We start from the raw sequence: 24,818 nt of genomic DNA, 5'->3' as shown, positions 1-24,818 counted from the left end.
AATTGTCATCCCAGTACCAGAGACTCTCTTAAAATAAAAAGCATTATAAAATCAGAAATGTCGTCCTTGATTAGCTTGTGCGCATTACACAGGTTAATAAGTGTGCACAGACTAATCTTATTTGACATGCATTATTAGCCCCATTTACCCTGAAAGCAGTCAATGTGTACAGATTTCACTGATAAACACTAGATTGCCAATGTCGTCTGACAAGCTGTTTAACACTATTACATTGTAGTCATATACACACACTGCAGTGTACCAGTGGTGAACTTTAAACAGGCAGATGTGGTGGTTATCGTTCCTAGCAGACGCTCTTAGCATTTGTTGTCTGCATAATTTTATTGCAACAGGCAGTGGTTGTCTTTCCATAGCTTAGTAAAGCAGTTAAGCGCATACTGATTTGCAAATCTTGCTCTGTAACATTAGTGTGAGCTAATGCTCACACTAAAAATAGATTGAATCTTACACAAGGGGGGTAACAATGAACATTTTGAATTGTCTCCCTTTATCAGAATTGAAAACCTGGTTTTGTGACAATTGTGTCCCTTGTTTGCATTATACCCCCCTTTCACCCCCCCCCCCCCCCCACCCAACATTTTTTTTTTAAATATCTAATAAATTACCACATTCCACATTATACCCTCCCTCTCACCCGCCCTAACCCCCCACCCCATTTTTTTTTTAAACATCTAAAGTCAAGGTCACAGTGACAAAAAACGTATTCACACAATGGCTGCCACTACAACTGACAGCCCATATGGGGGGCATGCATGTTTTACAAACAGCCCTTGTTTTGCAATTCACTATTGTCCCTTGTTGATGCTTTCTTATTGAACCAGGCATACATTTGTAAAAGGAGTAATGAGATAAGTCAGTGTACTCATTAAGGGAACTTTCAAGAAGCAATACTGGAAGATTTCATGCCAAAACTCTTTTTATGCCCCCGTTTCGAAAGATCGGGGAATATTGTTTTTGGCCTGTTTGTCAGTCATTCATTGTGCGTGTTCCAAAACTTTAACCTCGGTTAAAGTTTTGTAATAACTTTTGCATTATTGAAAATTGCAACTTGATATCTGGCATGCATGTGTATCTCATTGAGCTGCTGATTTTGAGTCGTGAAAGGTCAAGGTCATCCTTCAAGGTCAAAGGTCTTATATATGGCATCAAAGCAGCGCAATAGGGGGCATTGTGTTTCTGACAAATACATCTCTTGTTATTTCTATAAACTCTGTGTAATACATCTGCATCTGATGACTTAAGTAAGCATGTGAATAAAAGAAGGCATTCCTAAAGACAAGTAATTTCAACTGTTGGTAAAAAAGTCTTGTTAATTTAAAATGAGTGCAATTTTAGCATCATAAGATGGCCTTTTGAAGTAGTCTTAGAAGTACTTTTATCTTACATTAAATTGTTTCAATAAGCTTAAAGTGATATTATGGGCATCTAACAGTTTATAAGTGTCTATCGCAACCGTTGTTTATTTTTGGTGTTTTCACTTCATATACACTTATATTTGTTAATGCAGCATCAACATACTAAAACAATATCCCAGAAAGAGAAAAATAATGCATTTGAATACCAACCGTACTTTTGTTTGACAACTGATCATGCATGTACGATAAGAACCTAAATTTAGTTTGAGTGCAGATTCGTTCATACGACACCAATACATAATTTTGTTTTACGGATCATTTCGGTTTAGAGGACTGGGTAATTCATGTAAAATATTGAATATAAAGTATAGTTTTATAAACAACTGGTAGCAAGATGAGTTGCAGATAATTGGTAAGTAACCACATTTTTACTAACTCTTTTGACCTGTTAATTCTTTTCAGCTCAATTCAACAGTGAAAAATGCCCATAATATCACTTTAATTTCTTGAGCTTCAAGGGGCTTGGCCCGTTCCCCCTCCCATCCACACACATGCCCCATATCACCTAGATCCCCAGCAAAGTTTTCGGGTTTTCAGACATTTTCAACTTTCACCCCTGCGTTTGCCAAAATTCATTGATACTTAAGATAAATGGCAAATGTTTGTGTTTATGAAATTCTTTAGCACTCTTATCCTCAATGTTTACCTGAATTTGCTTAAATAATGGAATTCAGACGTATCCAGGAGTATAGGGTAATGAATAGCAATAGGAAAAGAAGTAAGTATGCAGTAAATGATAGAATCGGGTTTATTTTGATGTACCGGTATTTTTGAATCAACCGAGTCGGGGATTATGTGTATTTATGCATGCAAGGGTTCAAACAATGAAAAAAGTTGTTATCGATGACCTGTTCAAGTACTTTACAAAGACATTTATTCTTTATGCTTAATTGATAATAGTTATTTTATTTTGATTTCAGAAAAGTGAAAATCAGCCTTCAGACAAAATACATGTATCTGGACAGAAAAGACCTGCATGGAAAGATGAGGATGATGACATTGGGAGGTGTGCATTAATTTGTGATTAACATTCTCAATAGTTTTTCTTTCAATATTGTGATTATTCCATTTAAGTTTTAAAGTTTTGTGCCCATACAGAAAAGGAGGCATAAATTATTATTTCCCGCCATAGGCGAAGGGATATTGTTTTGGTGTTGTCCTTCTTTCCGTCCGTCCGGAGCCATATCTTGGAAGTGCTTTGGCTGATTTCATTGAAACTTGGTATGAGTATAAATATGGATAAGTGCATGATGCACGCCAAATGTCATTGTACAACATCTGTTAATAACGGAGTTATGGCCCTTTGTATCTCGAAAAAATGCTTTTTTGAGTGTCAAATGTAACTCTTATGTTTCTAGAAGGATATTGGCGGGTGATATCAATCGTCGAATTTGCTTGTTGCAATTGTCTGTCAGTGCTTACATCCCAAATCTTTTTATGTAAACACCTATGTTACCGCTTGGTTGATCCTAGCATTAACTTCACAGTGGAATGACTTCAATGTGGAGATGATATAAGGAATGGGACTGAGGCTGATAACAGTCTTGGAAGAATTAGTGCACATTTTTGGTGTTTTTTTACCTCTTTAAGCTTGCATTTTTAACTCCTCTTTAATTTCTCAGTGGAACTTTCACAAATAACAAATGGGGCTATGATCATGAAAATTCTGGCATTAAAGAGTTTTGGGGCAATTATAGCTCTTTGTCCCTGTTTCCATTATAGAATATATAGTCCCAGCATTTTGTGTTTTAAAATCTTTTTTAATTACTCTTTGGATATTTCTCAAACTTTCAGTTTCACTTTTAATTTGTAAATTATAGAAAAAATGGCTGCAATAAGTTTTTGCAGAAAAATGGCATTCAGTCTGATTTCCTTTTATAGAAAACAAAGTACCAATAATTATTTTAAATTCTCAGTAACTTCTCTTAACAGTTGAATGACCTTAATGTAAAGATGATTGTTAAGAAAGGAAGCCTGACTGCAACCAGCTTTGGCTGAATCATCACCCTTTGTCTTTTTGTCCACTGAAGAAATGAAAATATATGAGTCGCGTTCTGAGAAAAATGGGCAGAATGCATGTGCGTAAAGTGTCGTCCCAGATATTAAGCATGTGAAGTCCCTGGGTATGGATAATCTACTAAAACGTACCAGAGAATTCAAATGCCAATTTGTTGTTGTTGGCAATTTTTTTTCAAATTCACTATGTTCGTTTTTTATGTCATTATTCTGTAAAATGACCTCAATATAATTAATATTTCTACTCAAAAAGCATACTGAGGCAGGTTTCGTTCAAAGAGATTTTTTTCTAATGCCTTGGGTTTTATGACATCATATTTTAGGCAGGTACAAAACTCGGGTACTGTCTAAATTGGTTGGGTACGAGTTAGTATATTTTTCGTATTGAGGTACATTTAAGTATACTTAAGAGTACCCAGGGTACATTTAAGTAGTACCGGAGTCGACAATGACCAATCAAGCGTTAATACATGTAACAATAGCAAAATGGATTTCAACTAATGTCCTTAAGAACAAATGGGCTATTGTCATGAATTTGCAAACATAAATTAAAAAGCATGACTGTGTGCCCCCCACAGCATGAACAATGTGTGTAATACAATGATTTCATTGACATGATGTGCATATTATTAACCAGATTTTCAGAAGGAAAAAACTGGTTATTCGATTGGCGATGTCGATGGGCTGGCTGGCTGGCGGGCGGGCGGAACAAGCTTGTCCGGGCCATAACTTTGTCGTTCATTGTTAGATGTTAAAATCATTTGGCACATTTGTTCACCATCATTAGAGGGTGTGTCGTGCGAAAGAATTACGTCAATATCTCCAAGGTCAAGGTCACAATTTGAGTTTGAAGGTCAAAAATGGCCATAAATGAGCTTGTCCGGGCCATAACTTTGTCGTTCATTGTCAGATTTTAAAATCAATTGGCACATTTGTTCACCTTCCTTAGACAATGTGTCACGCGAAAGAATTGCGTCGATATATCCAAGGTCAAGGTCACAATTTGAGTTTGAAGGTCAAAAATGGCCATAAATGAGCATGTCCGGGCCATTTCTTTGTAATTCATTGTGAGATTTTAAAATCATTTGGCACATTTGTTTACCATCATTAGACGGTGTGTTGCGCGAAAAAATCACGTCGATATCTCCAAGGTCAAGGTCACAATTTGCGTTTGAAGGTCAAAAATGGCCATAAATGAGCTTGTCTGGGCCATTACTATGTCATTCATTGTGACATTTTAAAATCATTTGGCACATTTGTTCACCATTATTGGACGGTGTGTCGCGCGAAAGAATTACGTCAATATCTCTAAGGTCAAGGTCGCCACAACTATAAATAGATTGATTTTGAAACAACTATGTAACTATGAACAATCAATAACAATGCACCTTCTGATTTTGAGTTGTCTCTCTTTATCAGACTTTTTGTTATGCCCCAGGTAGGGTGGCATATAGCAGTTGAACTGTCAGTCAGTCAGTCAGTATGTCACTATGTCAGTATGTCGGTATGTGTGTATGTCGGTCTGTCTGTCCGTCCGAAAAAAACTTTAACATTGGCCATAACGTTTTCACTATTGAAGATAGCAACTTGATATTTGACATGCATGTGTATCTCATGGAGCTGAACATTTTGAGTGGTAAAAGGTGAAGATCAAGGTCATCCTTCAAGGTCAAATGTCAAATATATGGCGTCTGTCCGTCCAAAAACTTTAACATTGGCCAAAACTTTTTCAATATTGAAGAAAGCAACTTGATATTTGGCATGTATGTGTATCTCATGAAGCTGCACATTTTGAGTGTTGGAAGTTCAAGGTCAAGGTCATCCTTCAAGGTCAAAGGTTAAAAAAAAAATCAAAGCGGCCTTCTCATGAAGCTGCACATTTGAGTGGTGAAAGTTCAATGTCAAGGTCATCTGTCAAGGTCATCCTTCAAGGTCAAAGGTCATTAGCAACAGCATTCATAGGCATTCAATAGCTGCGGTAAAATCATGCAGACAACAAGTGATGTAATTGTAATAAGTGTAAGTTTTGTTACAATCAATTAAGGCAATTTTGCCATAAAATTACTAATTTGAATTAATTACCTGAACTTATTTTACTTAACACATTTGTATCTGGCAACTTCAAATTACATAGTAACAAAGGATATTTTGTCATACTGTTTATCTATTCGAAGAGCATATTTTTTTGCAATTCATTATTGTCCCTTGTTGATGCTTTTATTGAACCAGGCATACATTTGTAAAAGGAGTAATGGGATAAGTCAGTGTACTCATTAAGGGAACTTTCAAGAAGCAATACTGTAATATTTCATGCTTAAACTCTTTTTATGCCACCGTTTCGAAAGATCGGGGGCATATTGTTTTTGGCCTGTCTGTCTGTCATTCATTGTGTGTGTCCCAAAACTTTAAGCTTGGTTAAAGTTTTGCAATAACTTTTGCATTATTGAAGATTGTAACTTGATATTTGGCATGCATGTGTATCTCATTGAGCTGCACATTTTGAGTCGTGAAAGGTCAAGGTCATCCTTCAAGGTCAAAGGTCTAATATATGGCTTCAAAGCGGCGCAATAGGGGGCATTGTGTCTCTGACAAACACATGTCTTGTTATCTCTATAAACTCAGTGTAATACATCTGCATCTGATGACTTGAGTAAACATGTGGATAAAAGAAGGCATTCCTACAGACAAGTAATTTCAACTGTTGGTAAAAAAAGTCTTGTTAATTTAAAATGATTGCAATTTTGGTATCATAAGATAGTCTTTTGAAGTAGTCTGAGAAGTACTTTTACCTTACTTAAAATGGTTTCAATAAGCTTAAAGTGATATTATAGGTATCTAACAGTTTATAGGTGTCTATCACAATCGTTTTTTATTTTTGGTGTTTTCACTTCATATATACTTATATTTGTTAATGCAGCATCAACATACTAAAACAATATCCCAGAAAGAGAAAAATAATGCATTTGAATATCAACCATACTTTCGTTTGACAACTGATCATGCATGTACGATAAGAACCTAAATTTAGTTTTAGTGCAGATTCGTTCATACGACACCAGTACATTATTTTGTTTTACGGATCATTTTGGTTTAGAGGACTGGGTGATTCATGTAAAATATTTAATATGAAGTAAAGTTTTATAAACAACTGGTAGCGAGATGAGTTGCCGATAATTGGTAAGTAACCACATTTTTACTAACTCTTTTGACCTGTTAATTCTTTTCAGCTCAATTCAACAGTGAAAAATGCCCATAATATCACTTTAATATCTTGAGCTTCAAGGGGCTTGGCCCTTTCCTCTCCCACACACACACATGCCCCATACCATTCACCTGGATCCCCAGCAAAAAAATTGGGTTTTCAGACATTTTCAACTTTCACCCCTGCGTTTGCAAAAATTCATTGATACTTAAGACAAATGGCAAATGTTTGTGTTTATGAAATTCTTTAGTTTGAAGGTCAAAAATGGTCATAAATGAGCTTGTCTGGGCCATTACTATGTCATTCATTGTGACATTTTAAAATCATTTGGCACATTTGTTCACCATTATTGGACAGTGTGTCGCGCGAAAGAATTACGTCAATATCTCCAAGGTCAAGGTCACCACAACTATTAATAGATTGATTTTGAAACAACTATGTAACTATGAACAATCAGTAACAATGCACATTTTGATTTTGAGTTGTCTCTCTTTATCAGACTTTTTGTTATGCCCCAGGTAGGGTAGCATATAGCAGTTGAACTGTCAGTCAGTCAGTATGTCAGTATGTGTGTATGTCAGTATGTGTGTATGTCAGTCTGTCCGTCCGTCCGAAAAAAACTTTAACATTGGCCATAACCTTTTCACTATTGAAGATAGCAACTTAATATTTGGCATGCATGTGTATCTCATGGAGCTGAACATTTTGAGTGGTGAAAGGTGAAGGTCAAGGTCATCCTTCAAGGTAAAATGTCAAATATATGGCGTCTGTCCGTCCGAAAACTTTAACATTGGCCATAACTTTTTCAATTTTGAAGATAGCAACTTGATATTTTGCATGCATGTGTATCTCATGAAGCTGCACATTTTGAGTGTTGGAAGTTCAAGGTCAAGGTCATCCTTCAAGGTCAAAGGTAAAAAAAAAAAATCAAAACGGCGTTCTCATGAAGCTGCACATTTTGAGTGGTGGAAGTTCAAGGTCAAGGTCATCCTTCAAGGTCAAAGGTAAAAAAAATAATTCAAAGCTGCGTTCTCATGAAGCTGCACATTTTGAGTGGTGGAAGTTCAAGGTCAAGGTCATCCTTCAAGGTCAAGGTCATCCTTCAAGGTCAAAGGTCAAAAAATAAAATCAAAACGGCGTTCTCATGAAGCTGCACATTTTGAGTGGTGGAAGTTCAATGTCAAGGTCATCCTCCAAGGTCAAGGTCATCCTTTAAGGTCAAAGGTAAAAAAATAATAATTCAAAGCGGCGCAATAGGGGGGGGGCATAGTGTTTCTGACGAACACATCTCTTGTTTCTAATTGAAATCAAGGTCAATTTTGCACAATACACATTTTGAATTGTCTCCCTTTATCAGTCTTTTTTCAACTGAAAACCTGGTTTTGTGACAATTTTGTCCCTTGTTCATTTTATTTACCAGTATTCAGTTGACAAGTGCAAGAAAGTTTGTTGGAATCAAACGAGAAGAAGAGTCAAAGATAACAAAGAAAGAATATAAACAAAGGCTCCAATCACAGTAAGTTTAATTTATCTTTTTGTATTATTTCAATTTTTTAAATGCTCTTTGTTCTTTCTTTTTTTAAATTTAATGTATACTTAATGCAAGTTGACTTTTTATTGGTCTTGCGTTTTGTTATGCCCTCTGTAAGTAAGGCAAGTAGTGTACACTGGAACTACCATCTGTGACTGCCTATGCATGTATCAGTCTGTCCAAAAAATATATATAGTAGAAACTAAGGTCGCTTAAAAGTCACATAACTTAAGTATGCTTTTTTATCCTATTACCAGAGGAAAATCGATAGTATAAAAACAATCATATAAACATAAGCTTTATACGTGTCTTGTTCTGAGAAAACTGGGCTTAATGCTTGTGCGTAAAGTGCCGTCCCAGATAAGCCTGTGCAGTCCGCGCAGGCTAATCAGAGACGACACTTTCCGCTTTTATGGTATTTTTAGTTTCAAGGAAGTCCCTCCTTACCGAAAATCAAGTTTAGGCAGAAAGTGTCGTCCCTGATTAGCCTGTGCGGACTGCACAGGCTAATCTGGGACGACACTTTGCGCACATGAATTAAGCCCAGTTTTCTCAGAACAAGACACATACTATCGCTATTTTAGATCAGAGTTGGGGTTTTCCAAAAATTGGAGAATCTGTTTTTGTCATTTTCTGAAAAACAAAATCGTCAAAAAATGCGATATTTGATATTAATTAATGGAAAAAGGGAGGAAATAATAGGATAAATAGAATATTATGCAAGCCTCGCGCTACATCGGTTCTAAGCCTCGCATGATAAACTTGATCTTTATCCAAAACTCACATAAAAATTTCTATGTTTGGAATTATGTTGATTGCTTTATAAGACTAAGAGGGGATTAAACTAACATTTGGGTTAGTTATGAAGTAGTCACTTAACCCTTTGCATGCTGGGAAATTTGTTGTCTGCTAAAATGTCTTCTGATGAATTTCTAAAATTAGCATTTTCTTTGATTTTTTTCAAGGAATACTATCAGAATAGCAAACAGTTTGTGGCGTCTCATCTGGATCCAAACTGTTTGCAAAGGCCTTCAAAATTCGGTTCCAGCACTGAAAGGGTTAAGTTTCCATTTGTCTGTCTGTCTGCAGACACAGACTTGGTGATCTGCTACACTATTTGGCATACAACATTCAATCTTACAGACATAGTCCCTATTGATATGAAGTTGTGGATTTGCGCTTGATATGATCCAAAATTAAAAATCATGAAGGTTATTCCCTTTATTATATTCAGACATTGCTTTATATTAAGAAATAAGGCGGATCGGGGTATTCTTGTTCTCTAATGTATAAAACTTAAGTGTGTTGTTGTTATAAATAAATGGCTTCAGAGCTACAGATAAGCTTTTTAGGGTAATTGGGTAATACCCTTCAAAATAAGAATGAATTGGGTAATGGAAAACGTGATTGGGTATCCAAAAGTATGATACCCGCTCATATAAAAAAATAATTGGGTATTTGTACCAAAACAAACAAGAGAATTGGGTAATTGCATTAAAACATATATTTAGCTTCTCAAAACCTTACCTACATAAAGTCACTGTTATGTATTCAATTGCAGTATAGGTTGTTCCATCTTTCTGCTACCAGATTCAACAATCTGAAGCCAATGGAATTTCTCAACCCACTCATCGAATGTGTTTCTAATTGTTTTTGTTTCAATATGGGCCAGTACTTTTGTTTTGGAAACATAACACACCCCATCTAAGGGGGCTGGAATGGTGTTTGGATAGTATAATATAGTGTATTTTGACCGAAAATGCCCAAATCCAAAATTAAATATAATAATAGTAACACGGGTTTCAATTCATTTCTTTTATTTTCTGACAGCCATCAATCAGAGTCCAGTTGCATTGCGAAAAATATAATACAAATAAACCACTTTGGCATTTAGACGTAGCAAAGACATAGCTCTATCAATAAACAATAACAACTGTTAGCACAAGGCACTGAAAATCTTATTTTGGAGAACTAGGGTTATGGTTAGGGTTACTATTATTATATTAAAAATTATTTTTTGGGCATTTTCGGTCTTAACACACATTATTAAACTATCCCAAAACCGTTCCAGCCCCCTGTTCATCCCATCAACAAGTTCATCTAAAATACTTCCGCAGATGTCCACGGAACAAAACATGGAGTTAATAATGACATTAACTATATCCTTTGCAATTGTTTTAGATTTAGATTTATTTAACACGACAAAGGAATCTATTTTTTTTTTGTATTTTTTGCGGAACTTTTCGTCTGCCTCGAGACGCCATTTTGTTTGACTCGCATATGTTATCATTTAAACGATTGGTAAATACGTTACCAGATAAAACAAGCGCTTGTCGATTAAGACTCGAGTCAAAACGGCCAAAACAAAACAGGATTTTTCATTACGCATAGAAGGCGGCTCGAATTGGGTATCGGCGATTTGTTTTGAGTACCGGTACGCACAGATTTTATAAAAAAATTGCGTATCCACCTATTTTTGATTGCGTATTTACGCAAATACGCAGCTTATCTGTAGCTCTGAATGGCTTAATTGGTTTGAGTATTACTTGCTATTATACTTTAATGACTTTCATAATTGCGTTTGTTGTGTTATTTAATTGTTGATGCCCCCGGATCGATGGATCGGGGTTATATTGTTTTTGGCCTGTCTGTCTGTCTGTGATTCTGTCCCAAAACTTTAAGGTTACAGAAAAGTTTTGCAATAACTTTTGAAATATTGAACATAGCAACTTGATATTTGGCATGCATGTGTATCTCATGGAACTGCACATTTTGAGTGGTGAAAGGTCAAGGTCATCCTTCAAAGTCAAAGGTCAAAATTTTAAAACTTTAATATAGTAAAGTTTTGCAATAACTTTTAAAATATTGAACATAGCAACTTGATTTTTGGCATGCATGTGTATCTCATGGAGCTGCACATTTTGAGTGGTGAAAGGTCAAGGTGATCCTTCAAGTTCAAAGGTAATAAAAAAGCGGTGCATATGGGACCATTGTGTTTCTGACAAACACATCTCTTGTTAAGATAGCAACTTGATATTTGGCATGCATGTGTATCTCATGGAGCTGCACATTTTGAGTGGTGAAAGGTCAAGGTCATCCTTCAAGGTCAAATGTCAAATTTATGGTGTCTGTCCGTCCAAAAACTTTAACATTGGCCATAACTTTTTCAATATTGAAGATAGCAACTTGATATTTGGCATGCATGTGTATCTCATGGAGCTGAACATTTTGAGTGGTAAAAGGTGAAGGTCAAGGTCATCCTTCAAGGTCAAATGTCAAATATATGGTGTCTTTCCGTCCGAAAACTTTAACATTGGCCATAACTTTTTTAACATTGAATATCCTTCAAGGTCAAAGGTCAAAACTTTAAAACTTTAATATATTAAAGTTTTGCAATAACTTTTGAAATATTGAACATAGCAACTTGATATTTGACATGCATGTGTATCTCATGAAGCTGCACATTTTGAGTGGTGGAAGTTCAAGGTCAAGGTCATCCTTCAAGGTAATTTTTTTTTTTTTAATTCAAAGCGGCGTTCTCATGAAGCTGCACATTTTGAGTGGTGGAAGTTCAAGGTCATCCTTCAAGGTCAAATGTCAAATATATGGTGTCTTTCCGTACGAAAACTTTAACATTGGCCATAACTTTTTTGATATTGAATATCCTTCAAGGTCAAAGGTCAAAAATTTAAAACTTTAATATATTAAAGTTTTGCAATAACTTTTGAAATATTGAACATAGCAACTTGATATTTGGCATGCATGTGTATCTCATGAAGCTGCACATTTTGAGTGGTGGAAGTTCAAGGTCAAGGTCATCCTTCAAGGTAATTTTTTTTTTTTATTCAAAGCGGCGTTCTCATGAAGCTGCACATTTTGTCAAAGGTCAAAAAACAAATAAAAAATATCAAAACGGTGTTATCATGAAGCTGCACATTTTGAGTGGTGGAAGTTCAAGGTCAAGGTCATTCTTCAAGGTCAAGGTAATCCTTCAAGGTCAAAGGTAAAAAAAATAATAAAAAGCGGCTTTATCATGAAGCTGCACATTTTGAGTGGTTTAGGTTCAAGGTCAAGGTCATTCTTCAAGGTCAAGGTCATCCTCCAAGGTCAAAGGTCAAACAAAAAAATTTAAAAATCAAAGCGTCGTTATCATGAAGCTGCACATTTTGAGTGGTGGAAGTTCAAGGTCAAGGTCATCCTTCAAGGTAAAAAAAATCAAAAAAAATTTAAAGCGGCGTTCTCATGTAGCTGCATATTTTGAGTGGTGGAAGTTCAAGGTCAAGATCATCCTTCAAGGTCAAGGTCATCCTTCAAGGTCAAAAAATAAATAAAAATTTTCAAAGCGGCGTTCTCATGATGCTGCACATTTTGAGTAGTGGAAGTTCAAGGTCAAGGTCATTCTTCAAGGTCAAGGTCATCCTTCAAGGTCAAAGGTCAAAATAATTATAATTTCAAAGCGGCGTTATCATGAAGCTGCTCATTTTGAGTGGTGGAAGTTCAAGGTCAAGGTCATCCTTCAAGGTCAAGGTCATCATTCAAGGTCAAAGGTCAAAATAATAATATTTCAAAGCGGCCTTCTCATAAAGTTGCACATTTTGAGTGGTGGACTTTCAAGGTCAAGGTCATCCTTCAAGGTAAAAGGTAAAAAAAAAATCAAAGCGGCGCAATAGGGGGCATTGTGATATTGACAAACACATCTCTTGTCTTTTAAAGATTTGAAAAGTTGTCAAGCACACCAAATTGGGCAAAACTTCCGTCAGAGAGAGACAGACACTCTGAAGGTATGTATTTGTTTTGAAATAGAGACTTTTAAAAAATCCGCAATATTTGATGAAATAATATTAGTGAAACTGTTCAATTTCTGTATCAGTGAACAGCTGCAAAAAAGGGCTAGTAAAGCAGACATGCTTTAGACATATATAAATTTCATTGTTTAAGCAAGATGATTATCAATGATATCAAAATTGTTTAAGCATACCTTTTTGTTTGTATTTCACATTTTGTTGAAATAGTTTATTTTATTGATATAAGTAACTTGGACCATTTTACATATGTTAAATGATTGTACATGTCCATATACTTCTAAGGTTTCATAGTACATGTATAATTGAGTCTTGTTCTGGGAAAATTGGGCTCAATCCATGTACATTGAATGTCATCCAAGATTAGCCTGTGCAGTCTGCACATGCTTATCAGAAACAACATTGGATTTTAGCTGAAAAGAGACTTAATTTAAAGGAAAAATACCTAAAAAGCAGAATGTGTCATCTCTTATTAGCCTGTGCAATTCCTTTGTGATGACACTTAACATGCATGCACTCAGTCCAGTTTACCCAGAACCAGGCTCACTATTTTACCACCTCAGATGAAGACAGTGATGTGGAAGACCTTCTACAGAAGACAGGTACGTTCCTGGCGGGATCAACATCTCTACCCCAGGGCATGATACAGATCAAGTCCTGCACAGACCTGAACAAGGAGGGATATATGAGGGTGAGGGATTTCTCACAGGTGATCAATCAATTCTTATAGTTGTTCAGGCTTTTTTACCTTTTTTCAAATGACGGGGACCAAATATAGAACCCTTCTTCCAAGAGCATTTTCTTTAAAATAATGTGTTTAACCCAGACTTCTTAATCATTTATTCCTCAAATAGGAAAGCTAATCAATCAAGAGTTGATTCCAATCAATTAAAAAATTGTAAGCATGGTCAATGGGGACTGTATTTCTTGGAGTTCATTGATAGATTAGATGGCATTCATCATTGATGTGTGTACAGTTGTTATGTGCAGAAAGTGGCATATTCAGTTTCTTGTATGGCAAAATACTGAGAATTACTTTATGGGCAGTAATATTTTTATCCCCGCAAAAGGCTTAGGGATATAGAATTGGGCTTGTCTGTCCATCCTTCAGTCTGTCACAAAACATTTTAGGGCTATAGCCTATATCTCAAGAAGTATATAAGATATCCATATTAAACTTCATAGGCGTAGAGATATTAATGAGAAATGCCATGCAAAAGAACCATAACCATACACTTTCTTTAATGAGTAATATTCCCCTTTGTTGTTGTTTTTTGTATGATGACTTTTTTCAGGGCTATATCTCAGACACTATGCAAGATTTTAACATGAAACTTCGTGGGTTTATTGATATCCATGACAAGAAGTACCATGATTAAGAACCATAACCTTTCACTTTCTTAAATAAGAGTTCTTGCAATTTGTTGTTTTTGTATGATGAAACTTTTCAGATATGATTCAACAGTTCCATAGAAACTTCATGGGTGTGTAGAAACCAATGAGAAGAAGTACCATGCAGAAAAACCATAACCCTGCACTTTATTAAATAAGAGTTATTGCCCTTTGTTTTTATGCCCCCAATTCGAATGATCAGTGGTATACAATGTATTGTTTTTGTCTGTCTGTCTGTCTCTCTGTCTCCAAACTTAAACCTTGGTTAAACTTTTGCAATAACTTTTGCAATATTGAACTTGATATTTGGCATGCATGTGTATCTCATGGAGCTGCACATTTTGAGTGGTGAAAGGTCAAGGTCATCCTTCATGGTAAAAGGTCAAATATATGGCCTCAAAGCAGCGTAGTAGGGGGCATTGTGTTTCTGACAAACACATCTTTTGTTTGTTTGATGTAACTTTTCAAGGCTATACCTCAGATACGCTACAAGATTTCAAAATGCAACTTCTTCGGTTGATAGATATCAATGAGGAGAATTGCAATTCTTAAAAACAATTACCCTACACTTATTTATTACCAATTAATTACTGGTATTACCATCCACTTAATAATTATACTGTATATCAAGGGATTTGCACCGATCCATAAACACATTTTATTTGGCAGTGTATATTAATTCAACAAATTGTAAAGCAGAGCTTCCCATGAATCAACATTGTTTGTGCCAAATTTATCTCGCTATTCTAAATTGTTTTGTTGAAGAAGAAGTTGCTTCCTAAAAATTTAAATAAGTTTATTGGTGTTATTAACCAGGTTTTCCGAAGGAAAAAACTGGTTATTAGATTGGCGAATGCAGGCGGGCTGGCTGGCGGGCTGGCGGAATAAGCTTGTCCGGGCCATAACTATGTCGTTCATTGTCAGATTTTAAAATCATTTGGCACATTTGTTCACCATCATTGGACGGTGTGTCGCGCGAAATAATTACGTCGATATCTCCAAGGTCAAGGTCACACTTTGAGTTCAAAGGTCAAAAATGGCCATAAATGAGCTTGTCCTGGCCATAACTATGTCATTCATTGTGAGATTTTAAAATCATTTGGCACATTTGTTCACCATCATGGGACGGTGTGTCCCACGAAAGAATCACGTCAATATCTCCAATGTCAAGGTCGCCATGACTAAAAATAGATTTAAAAAAAAAAAAAAACTTACAAAGGGGGTTAATTTTTTTTGGTCATTTCAAAAGTTCAGTTTGAGTTTTCTCCCTTTATCAGATTTTTTTTTCACAATGAAAACCTGGTTTTGTGACAATTTTGTCCCTTGTTTTAATTTTAGACATGGAGTAATGTTGCTTATGGCCGAAAAACTCTGTTTTCCTTTTAGCAAGGCATTGCTTCATTTTTACATGCCAGTATTAATGTCTTTTTATGCCCCCTTTTCGAAGAAAAGGTGGCATATAGTGATTGGACTGTCCGTCTGTCTGTTCATCTGTCTGTCTTTCCGTCACACTTTGCGTTTAGGCTTCGAAAAATGCTTACAACTTCTATGTCACTTGAGATATAACCTTCATATTTGGTATGCATGTGTATATGGACAAGGCCTTTCCATCACACACAAATTTTGACCCCTGTGACCTTGACCTAGAACTTTGGGTCCACGTTTAGATTTGGAAATCTGTGTTTAGGTTTCGAAAAAAGCTCATAACTTCTATCAAGCGTTTATAGGGGGCATTAGTCATCCTATGGTGACAGCTCTTGTTTTATCATAGTCTATGTACAGAAAAGAAACTAGCTTAAGTCATAAAGTATGAAGTCACAATTGAATGTTGTGATATTTGAATAAGGTTACATTAATAAATAAGTTTTTCTGACAGACTTGAAGAAAAACACACACAAAATATTCCTCCATTTTACTAATATTATTCAGACTGCAGTGAAAGCTCTCGAGTTCCACCCATCAGCACAAGTGGCCTTGACTGGAGGGGCCAACAACACTCTGACATTGTTCCAGGTAAGACTCGTAGAGCTATTCCTGACTTACTTTTATTTAAATGCTTATTGTTAATGAATCAAAATTATATGTATTATGCCATAATTAAAAGGGTCTAAACACATTAACTATAAAATATTGTGAGTCAGACCATTTGAAATGTTATCAGGATTGTTAAACATAGCTCTAGAGTTGATTTAATTTCTCAGAAAATGATTGCTGTTGAACGAATCGAAAGATATATATAATTTCTAATGCATTAATTGTTTAACCAGTTCATTTAGGTTGATGAAAGGGTCAATCAAAAGGTGATGTTTAACTAAAATAAAGATGTGGATTGACACATGAATTGGTAAATTAAATATATATATATATTCAGTATTTGATTATATGCAATCCTTGTTTATTTGTGTTTTAATACCGGTCACGGGGGACCGGTTCATGGCACCGGGGACCGGTCCGATCACCGGTCCATGGCACAGAAATAGAAATAGACATCGTTTTTCTTCATCGAATATTCTTCTCCTCTTCCTCTTCTTTGTCGAATGCTTCGTCGTTGTCAACAAGTACCTACAAAAAGGGTAGCATCCGACACGCTCTCCTTTGTAGAGCGGTCCTCATTTCCGTCGTCGATATGGTCGTTACCAGTGATTTTTTTTACTTTTATTTGTTACAGCCTGTGCCATTTTAATTGGGAAAATTAGCGCAATAAACCATGAAATTGGGAAAAATAGCGCGATAAACTATGAAATTGGGAAAAATAGCGCGATGAGCCATGAAACTGGGAAAATTAAGCATTATAAATATGATTATAAGTAACAGGATTATAATTGTTTTTAAATGCATGTTCAGGGGTTTTTAACCAGGTTTTCTGAAGGAAAAAACTGGTTATTAGATTGGCGAATGCGGGCGGGCTGGCGGGCTGGCAGGCTGACGGGCGGGCGGAACAAGCTTGTCCGGGCCATAACTATGTTGTTCATTGTCAGATTTTAAAATCATTTGGCACATTTGTTCACCATCATTGGACGGTGTGATGCGCGAAATAATTACGTAGATATCTCCAAGGTCAAGGTCACACTGAGTTCAAAGGTCAAAAATGGCCATAAATGAGCTTGTCCTGGCCATAACTATGTCATTCATTGTGAGATTTTAAAATCATTTGGCTCATTTGTTCACCATCATGGGACGGTGTGTCGCACGAAAGAATCACGTCAATATCTCCAATGTCAAGGTCGCCACGACTAAAAATAGATTTAAAAAAAAAAAAAAACTTACAAAGGGGGTTAATTTTGTTTGTTCATTTCAAAAGTTCAGTTTGAGTTTTCTCCCTTTATCAGATTTTTTTTCACAATGAAAACCTGGTTTTGTGACAATTTTGTCCCTTGTTCTAGCTATTTTGGGATAAGGAGTCTTGTCGAATTGGGATTGATTTAATTGATAAAAGTGGCAAATTTGGGAATAATTTATTGACAAAAAAGACTAAATTAAAGTTATATATTTTGCAGGATGTTTAAATAAAAAGTTGGTATCTAGAGTTTAGAAATCATGAGTCATAAGAGACTTTTTTGGGGGAGATTTTGGTTAGCTATTTGGGAAAAGACGTTGATTTTTGCGATTAGGAAGCAGCCGGAAATCAGCAGTAATTTTTAGCAAAAAATTCACTGGTTACCTATCATCTTCTTGCTCACAGAGAGGCTACTCTAGGAGACATAATTCCCATCGCAGCTATTCTAGTTCTCGGAATCGCAGGGATAAAGGTCGTAGACAAGCTTCACGTAGGCATTGTCGTTCCGACTATCCTTATCGGTTACAGTACTATCCTATTTCGGATTATAATGTCTCCATAACTAATGTACCAGTTCCAGTTTCCAGTTTGACATCAACACACGTTGCAGTGACTGGTTCTATACTGACGGAATGAAGTTTAGCTACATGGTTAATGTTACGGTGTATGAAATATCAAATGACCCTGGGCTTTGTTTATCTTTGCATTTCGTTGGGGTGTTGATCCTTAAATCGGTTCAATATGTTTTCCTGTGTAATACTGTTCCTTGAAAGCATTTGAGCGGAAAAACACAAAACCACGTCGTGCTCGTGCACAGCAATTTATGCTTTGTAAAAACAAAAACGATTGAATGTGTAGATTGGTAGAGGAGTGACATATAAAAAGCCAGATAGAAAAATTCAATATTCCAAATGGGATGTGTTCCAGGACTGATGTTGGAAAGACGTCAACAAGCGCTTGGAATGCTTGTTGCTGGCATGCCCGTAAATGACATCGCCAATCACTTTGGTGTCCATAGATGTACTGTAAGTCGCCTAAGGACACGGTATCAGCAAACTGGAAGCGCTAAAGACCGACCTCGCTCTAGTAGGCCTAAAAAGACCACCCAACGTGAAAACAATTACATCGTGACGTCATCGAGGCGTCATCGATTTTGGACGAGTGGTAAGATTGCCACTAGGCTGTACAACACTACAGGGACGCTCGTTTGCAGTAGGACTGTGCGCAACCGATTGCGAGCGTCAGGATTACGTGCCTACAGACCCTACGTTGGGGTGCCCTTGTCACAACGCCACCGCCAGTAAAGGCTCAACTGGACGATACTCCATCAGCGATTGGCACGTGCCGACTGGAATGATGTTTTATTCATGGACGAATCGAGATTCACCGTTGATTGTGCAGATGGAACAGTGAGGGTTTGGCGGCGCGTGGTGAACGGTTTCATGACGCCAACGTTAAGGAACACGACTGATACGGAGGTGGCAGTGTTATGATGTGGGGTGGCATCAGTCACCAGTCAAGAACAGATCTTGTTCACGTCCCCGGGACACTCACATCCGTTCGATATTGCGGCGAGATCATCAGAACTGTTGTCGTACCTTTCATACGCAAAGGACACGGCCACATATTTCAACAGGATGATGCCCGTCCTCACACTGCACGTCATACACGGGCTGTATTACAACAAAACCATATTGTTACACTGGATTGGCCTGCCAGATCTCCAGACCTTTCTCCAATTGAACACATGTGGGACGTGTTAGGCCGAAGAGTACATAAACGTCATGACTTCGACAACGTAAACGACCTTGAGCGGGCCCTTCAGAGAGGGTGGGCTAGGATCCCTCTAGGAGTCATACGTGACGTTATTGGCAGCATGAGACGAAGATGCATGGCAGTTATTGCGAAAGCGGGAGGCCATAACAGATATTGACAGTATGTGACATTGGATTATGATATGCCGAAATTCACGTAACATTTTTGACCAGATGAACTTGAAGAAATGAATTTGTTTTGATACAGAAATGTGGCTTAATGGTTAATCTTTCACTATTAAAAAATAAAAAAATTTCCGTCAGTATAATTCTCAGGCATTGAGTTCTGGTGATCACTTCACCACTACGGCTAATGTGTCTGCACCACGCAGTCTCCGCCAAACATGGTGAACGACGGACATGTCCTGTAAAATTTTGTAAGGTCCGGCCTGTCGGTCTAATTAACAGGACCGATTGTCCGGTAAAAAAACGATTGTTGATTATTTATGTTTTTACGGCTCTGAAAGTTTTCCGCGGTATAAAAATAGCGATAGCGTCTTTCCGTTCCAACGCTCTACTCTACGGAATTTTGCGATGCACCTGATTGGTCCATTTTTTTGCGTCGCTACCATATGACGAATGCTATCAGGACAGTCTAAATCCATGACGGCCTTGTCGCTGCTTAAGATAATTATAAATCTGATTATTAAATGATACAAATATCAATTTGTATGGACGTAATCGAGATAGATATTAATAATTGTGATCATCTTCATTCGCAATGTCATGATCTTGACTGTCAATGTCCTTGCGTGAAAAAGGCTGGTGATCAATTATCTAGGCCGTCGTCGGTTTAGGCCGTATTGACCAGATTCCTCTCTGACATGCGCACTGAGACTAAGCAACAAGAATCAACAAACGACAATGGATTATTAATTCTTAAAAATCGCCATAAATTCGCTTCTCTTGTTTTGTGAAGACAGCATGAAAATATTCTGTTTCAATGCACCATGTGGGGGTATACGTCTCGTCTTTTCGTGTTATTTTATTAATATATTTATGTAGTTGGTAGGTCCTGTAAAAAAGAGGAGGTCCTGTATTTTTTCCCAGTTTACAGGACCTTCTGACCTGTATAAATTTGACTAGTTTGGCGGAGACTGACCACGGGTATCTGCTACGTTGCCTAGTAGTGTACCCACTACTGATACTCCTTCGAATCTGGAAACTTAATGGATTCAAGATTCTTTTTGACTTTTTGTACCTGTCAATACTGATAATATACCATCGACTTCCGGTTTAAATTATCATGTTGTTGACTTTGTGGATGGTCATTCGTCTTTGCCAAATAATCACAATCGGGTGCAGGATAATCGTCTTATTACCCCCTCTTCTATTTCAGCAGATTCTATGCACACGTCTGGTGTTTTAGAAGGTGAGACTGATTCAGATGCAGGATATAATACTGACACTGATCAATATTTGGCATCTATAAATCAGATCTATGAGCTGATGTTCAAGACTCTTGGTGATGATTACTGTCCACGATCTGCTGAGCTGTCTGGGTCACTGAACAATTAGTTCGTACCTTTGATCCCAACAGGGTTACTAAGGCGAGTTCTCTTTCTGATCCACGCCTTCCTATTGGTTCTATTGACTATCTGTGTTTCAATATTTGGAATTGGCTAATAAAACAATTCCTAAACGAGGCGAACTGTGGAAAGTGCATATGGATCTGTCTGATCCTAAGCATCATGAAGTTAGTAGTAAATGCTACAAGTCTCCTTAACCAGATCCAACTTCCTGTTTGGATTATTCCAAATACTGGTTCAGGATCCTGATATAAACAAGCTTTTACTTACTATGCCTAGTACTTCAACTCCTGTTTCGATTCCTTATTCCATGTTGGAACATTGGGAATTGAGAGAACACAGATCATTAGGTCTATCTAACCAGATAGACTTCATGTTAGCGACAATTTTACAGTTGCTTTGTGATTGGTCGGACTCCGTTCCTAAAGAACTTCTTGATTTATTAGTTCTTTTATCACGAACGACATCGTCCCTTTCAAATAATTTTGCGTCTTCAATGTCTGAGATGCTAAGGATTCGTAGAGATCTTATCCTTTAACCTTAAGATTTTCTGTTATAACCAGGTATTAATTCTCTCAGTACGGCACCTCTATCATCAGGATTTCTTTTCGGTGGAAGGATACAAGATGCAATCACAGCAGACAAAGAATTTCAACTTCATTTGGAATGCATGAATTGTGTATTTCATGGAGCTGCACATTTTGAGTGGCTAAAGGTCAAGGTCAAGGTCATCGTTCAAGGTCAATGATCTAATTTATGGCTTCAAAGCGGCGCAATAGGGGGCATTGTGTTTCTGACAAACACATCTCTTGTTCTTGTTAAAAAGAAAAATGGTTTCTGGAGATTTAAAAGTCTTCAACACATATCTACTCAAACCAACTTTCAAGATGCAGACTCCTTCCTTCATACAGAATTCCATCAAACCCCTGCACTGGGCAGTGTTGTTGGATCTGGAAGATGCATATTTCCATGTTCCTATACATCCCAACTATCGGAAGTACCTGCTCTTTGCCTTTCGAGGCCAGGTCTACCAGTTCCGGGCGACGATGCCATTTGAGTTGGCAACGGCTCCTCTAGTCTTTACCAAGCTTATGGCAGCGGAATTTTTCTTCAATATTTTAATGACTGGCTTTTACAACAGCTCGATCGCCTTTTGCTTCTGCAACACCTTAAATTCTCTTGGAAGGAACTCCTATCCTTAGGGCTCCTTCTAAATGCAGACAAATGAGACCTCATTCCTTTGTAAGATTTCACTTTCGTGGGAATTAATTTCTTGACCCACATCAATGAGGTCAGAGTCTCACGTCAACGTATATCAGACCTTCTGGTGAAGGTCAAATGGGTTTTGTCCCAATCTCATATAACAGTTCAAGAATTCCTCTCTTTAAACGGTATCCTGAGCTCAGTAGCAGACTTTGTGCAGTTAGGACGTCTGTTCCTTTGTCCTCTTCAGCATTACCTCTCGGCTTGTTGAAAATGGTCTCCAGAAAATCTGTTATCGCAGATTCCAATTCTTCCGAAGTTAATACCTAATCTTCAGTGGTGGCTAGACGAGAAGACTCTTGGCATTAGTACCCCTTCCTCTGCAACCGTCTTTATATCTAATGACGGATGCGAGCAAGAAAGGGTGGGGTGCTCATCTAGAACCACTCAGTCTGATAGTTTCAGGGTTGTGGTCTCATGAGGAGTCATATCTACATATCAGCAATCTAGAAATGCGAGCAGTCTTTCTAGCTGTATCTCATTTCCAGTCACATCTTCGAGAATCTTGTGTGATGGTGTCAACAGACAACACATCAGTTGTTACTTACATCCAGGCACAAGGGGGGGACACATTCTCACTCCCTGTATCTGGAAACCAGGAAATTACTTGTTCTTTGCAAGACGCTCAACATTTCTCTTCTGGCCAAATACATTTCAGGTCGCCTCAACGCCCTGGCGGATGGTTTGTCTCCCAAACACCAATTACTTTCATCGGAGTGGTCACTTCATCAAGAAGTGACCAATCAGATTGTTCTCATGTTTGGTTATCCTCTGGTCGACCTATTTGCGACCAGACACAACCACATACTTCCACTGTGAGTCCAGTTTACGATCCAGCAGTGTGGGCAGTAGATGCGCTTTCATTCGATTGGGACCAACTGGACGCCTACGCCTATCCCCCAACCATTCTGATTCCCCAAATATTGGAGAAAATCCGGGCAAGTTTGTGTCTCATACTCCGGATTGCCCCTTCGTGGCCGAGGAGATCTTGGTTCAACGATCTTCTCAGTCTCCTGTGCGATTATCCCAGGAAACTTCCTCACAGATCAGATCTTCTTTCTAAAAGAGACAGACAACATGCGGATCCAGCAATGTTCCACTTACACGTCTGGCCGTAATCAGGCAATCTCTGCAGAAGAAACGCTTTTCTGTCAGGGCTTCAACCCTCGTCGCTTCTGCAAGGAGAAAGTCCACCAGAGCAGTCTATGATGCTCGATGGAAACTCTTCTCTAATTGGTGTATTCGAGGGAAAATTGATCCCCTCAATCCCTCTGCTATACGCATAGCAGATTTTCTCATCTTTTTGATGATAAGAAACTTTCTCTTAGCTTTATCAAAGGATATAGATCTATGATTTCGCATACGTTGGCTTTTAGTAATACATCACAAATCTGTGCTGATCCAGCGATTTCGGAACTGATTCGAGCTATGGAACTTAAACGTCCTCGTTATAGTTCCTTAATAGGAAGACCATTTTCCTTCTTACTATGGCTTTAGCCAAATTGAGAAGTGAAATTCATGCCCTTTCTATCGAGGATGGTCATCTTCGTTATGATTCCTCAGATGGATCTGTTAACGTTGTTATGTCAGCCAGGATTCCTTGCTAAAAATCAACTCCCCTGTAAGGCTTCTAAACCCTTCAAAGTTCCAAGTCTTTCTAAGACTTGTGGACATGAAGATGATGATAGACTCCTTTGCCTGGTCAGGGCGTTGAAGTTCTATCTTAAAAGAGTAAAGTCTATTCGAGGTTCTCGCAAAAGACTTTTCATTCCGTTAAAAGAGGGGGATGTGTTTGCGGCATCTATTTCTCAATGGGTAGCCTTGACTATTAAGAAGGCTTACTCATCTCTCTAATCTAGGGATTTATTCCTTTTAAGATTAGACCGCATGAATTAAGAGCTCTTTCGGCTTCGTGGGCATATATTAATAATGTTCCACTTTAATTGCTTCAAGCTGCCTTTTGAAGGAATCTGACTACCTTTTCCACTTTTTATCTTCGTTCTCTTGAGTGTCAACAGGACAATTTATGTATGTTGGGTCCTCTTGTGGTTGCTCAAACAGTAGTTTCTTCTATGGCGTAAGTGTGCTGGCCCCATTCAAGAATCAAAGTACAATACTGTACTAACGAAGATTATTTGAGGACTTAGTTCTAATATCTCTGGCTGTAAAAATAATAATAAGCGAATCTTCCCGCCGGAGCTACAAAATCAGCTAGAGATAGCAGGTAACGTATTTATGACATTAAACAAATTTTCTTTAAATAAAATTCATTTTAATTATTAAATACTTACTAGCTATCGGTAAGTCCCACCTCCCATTCCGCTCATCGATTAATATTTTTATAAAATTATGAAAAGGAAGATGAATTGTGGGTATTGATTTCCGGTTAGGTTAAATTGTAATATGTTTAACCTGACCTACCTATATACTTTCATTATGGAGGTGAACCGTTTCCAGGCGCTTGATTAATTTATGGATGATATAACCCAACTTGAAATGGTGTAGCCAGAAATAGCAGGCAAGTATTTAATAATTAAAATGAATTTTGTTGTAAGA

The 24,818-nt window shown here is 37.4% G+C and overlaps 1 protein-coding gene across 2 annotated transcripts in view; it reads left to right on the top strand.

Annotated features, from left to right (window-relative positions):
- LOC127856573 (U3 small nucleolar RNA-associated protein 18 homolog) overlaps positions 1-24,818 on the top strand; it is a 50,610-nt gene that overhangs the window by 6,625 nt on the left and 19,167 nt on the right. Inside the window, exons 2-6 of one of the 2 annotated variants that reach the window (XM_052392875.1) lie at positions 2,357-2,442; positions 8,075-8,170; positions 12,899-12,966; positions 13,551-13,696; positions 16,309-16,392. In XM_052392875.1, the coding sequence (XP_052248835.1) occupies positions 2,357-2,442; positions 8,075-8,170; positions 12,899-12,966; positions 13,551-13,696; positions 16,309-16,392 (480 nt within the window). The remainder of the gene's footprint in view (positions 1-2,356; positions 2,443-8,074; positions 8,171-12,898; positions 12,967-13,550; positions 13,697-16,308; positions 16,393-24,818) is intronic. The other variant, XM_052392877.1, reaches the window with a different exon arrangement.

This window comes from Dreissena polymorpha, chromosome 1 (genome assembly GCF_020536995.1).
Source record: "Dreissena polymorpha isolate Duluth1 chromosome 1, UMN_Dpol_1.0, whole genome shotgun sequence".
Classification (NCBI taxonomy): domain Eukaryota; kingdom Metazoa; phylum Mollusca; class Bivalvia; order Myida; family Dreissenidae; genus Dreissena; species Dreissena polymorpha.
The sequence above is the reverse complement of the archived record's forward strand: the minus strand, read 5'-3'. Positions and strand labels throughout refer to the sequence as shown.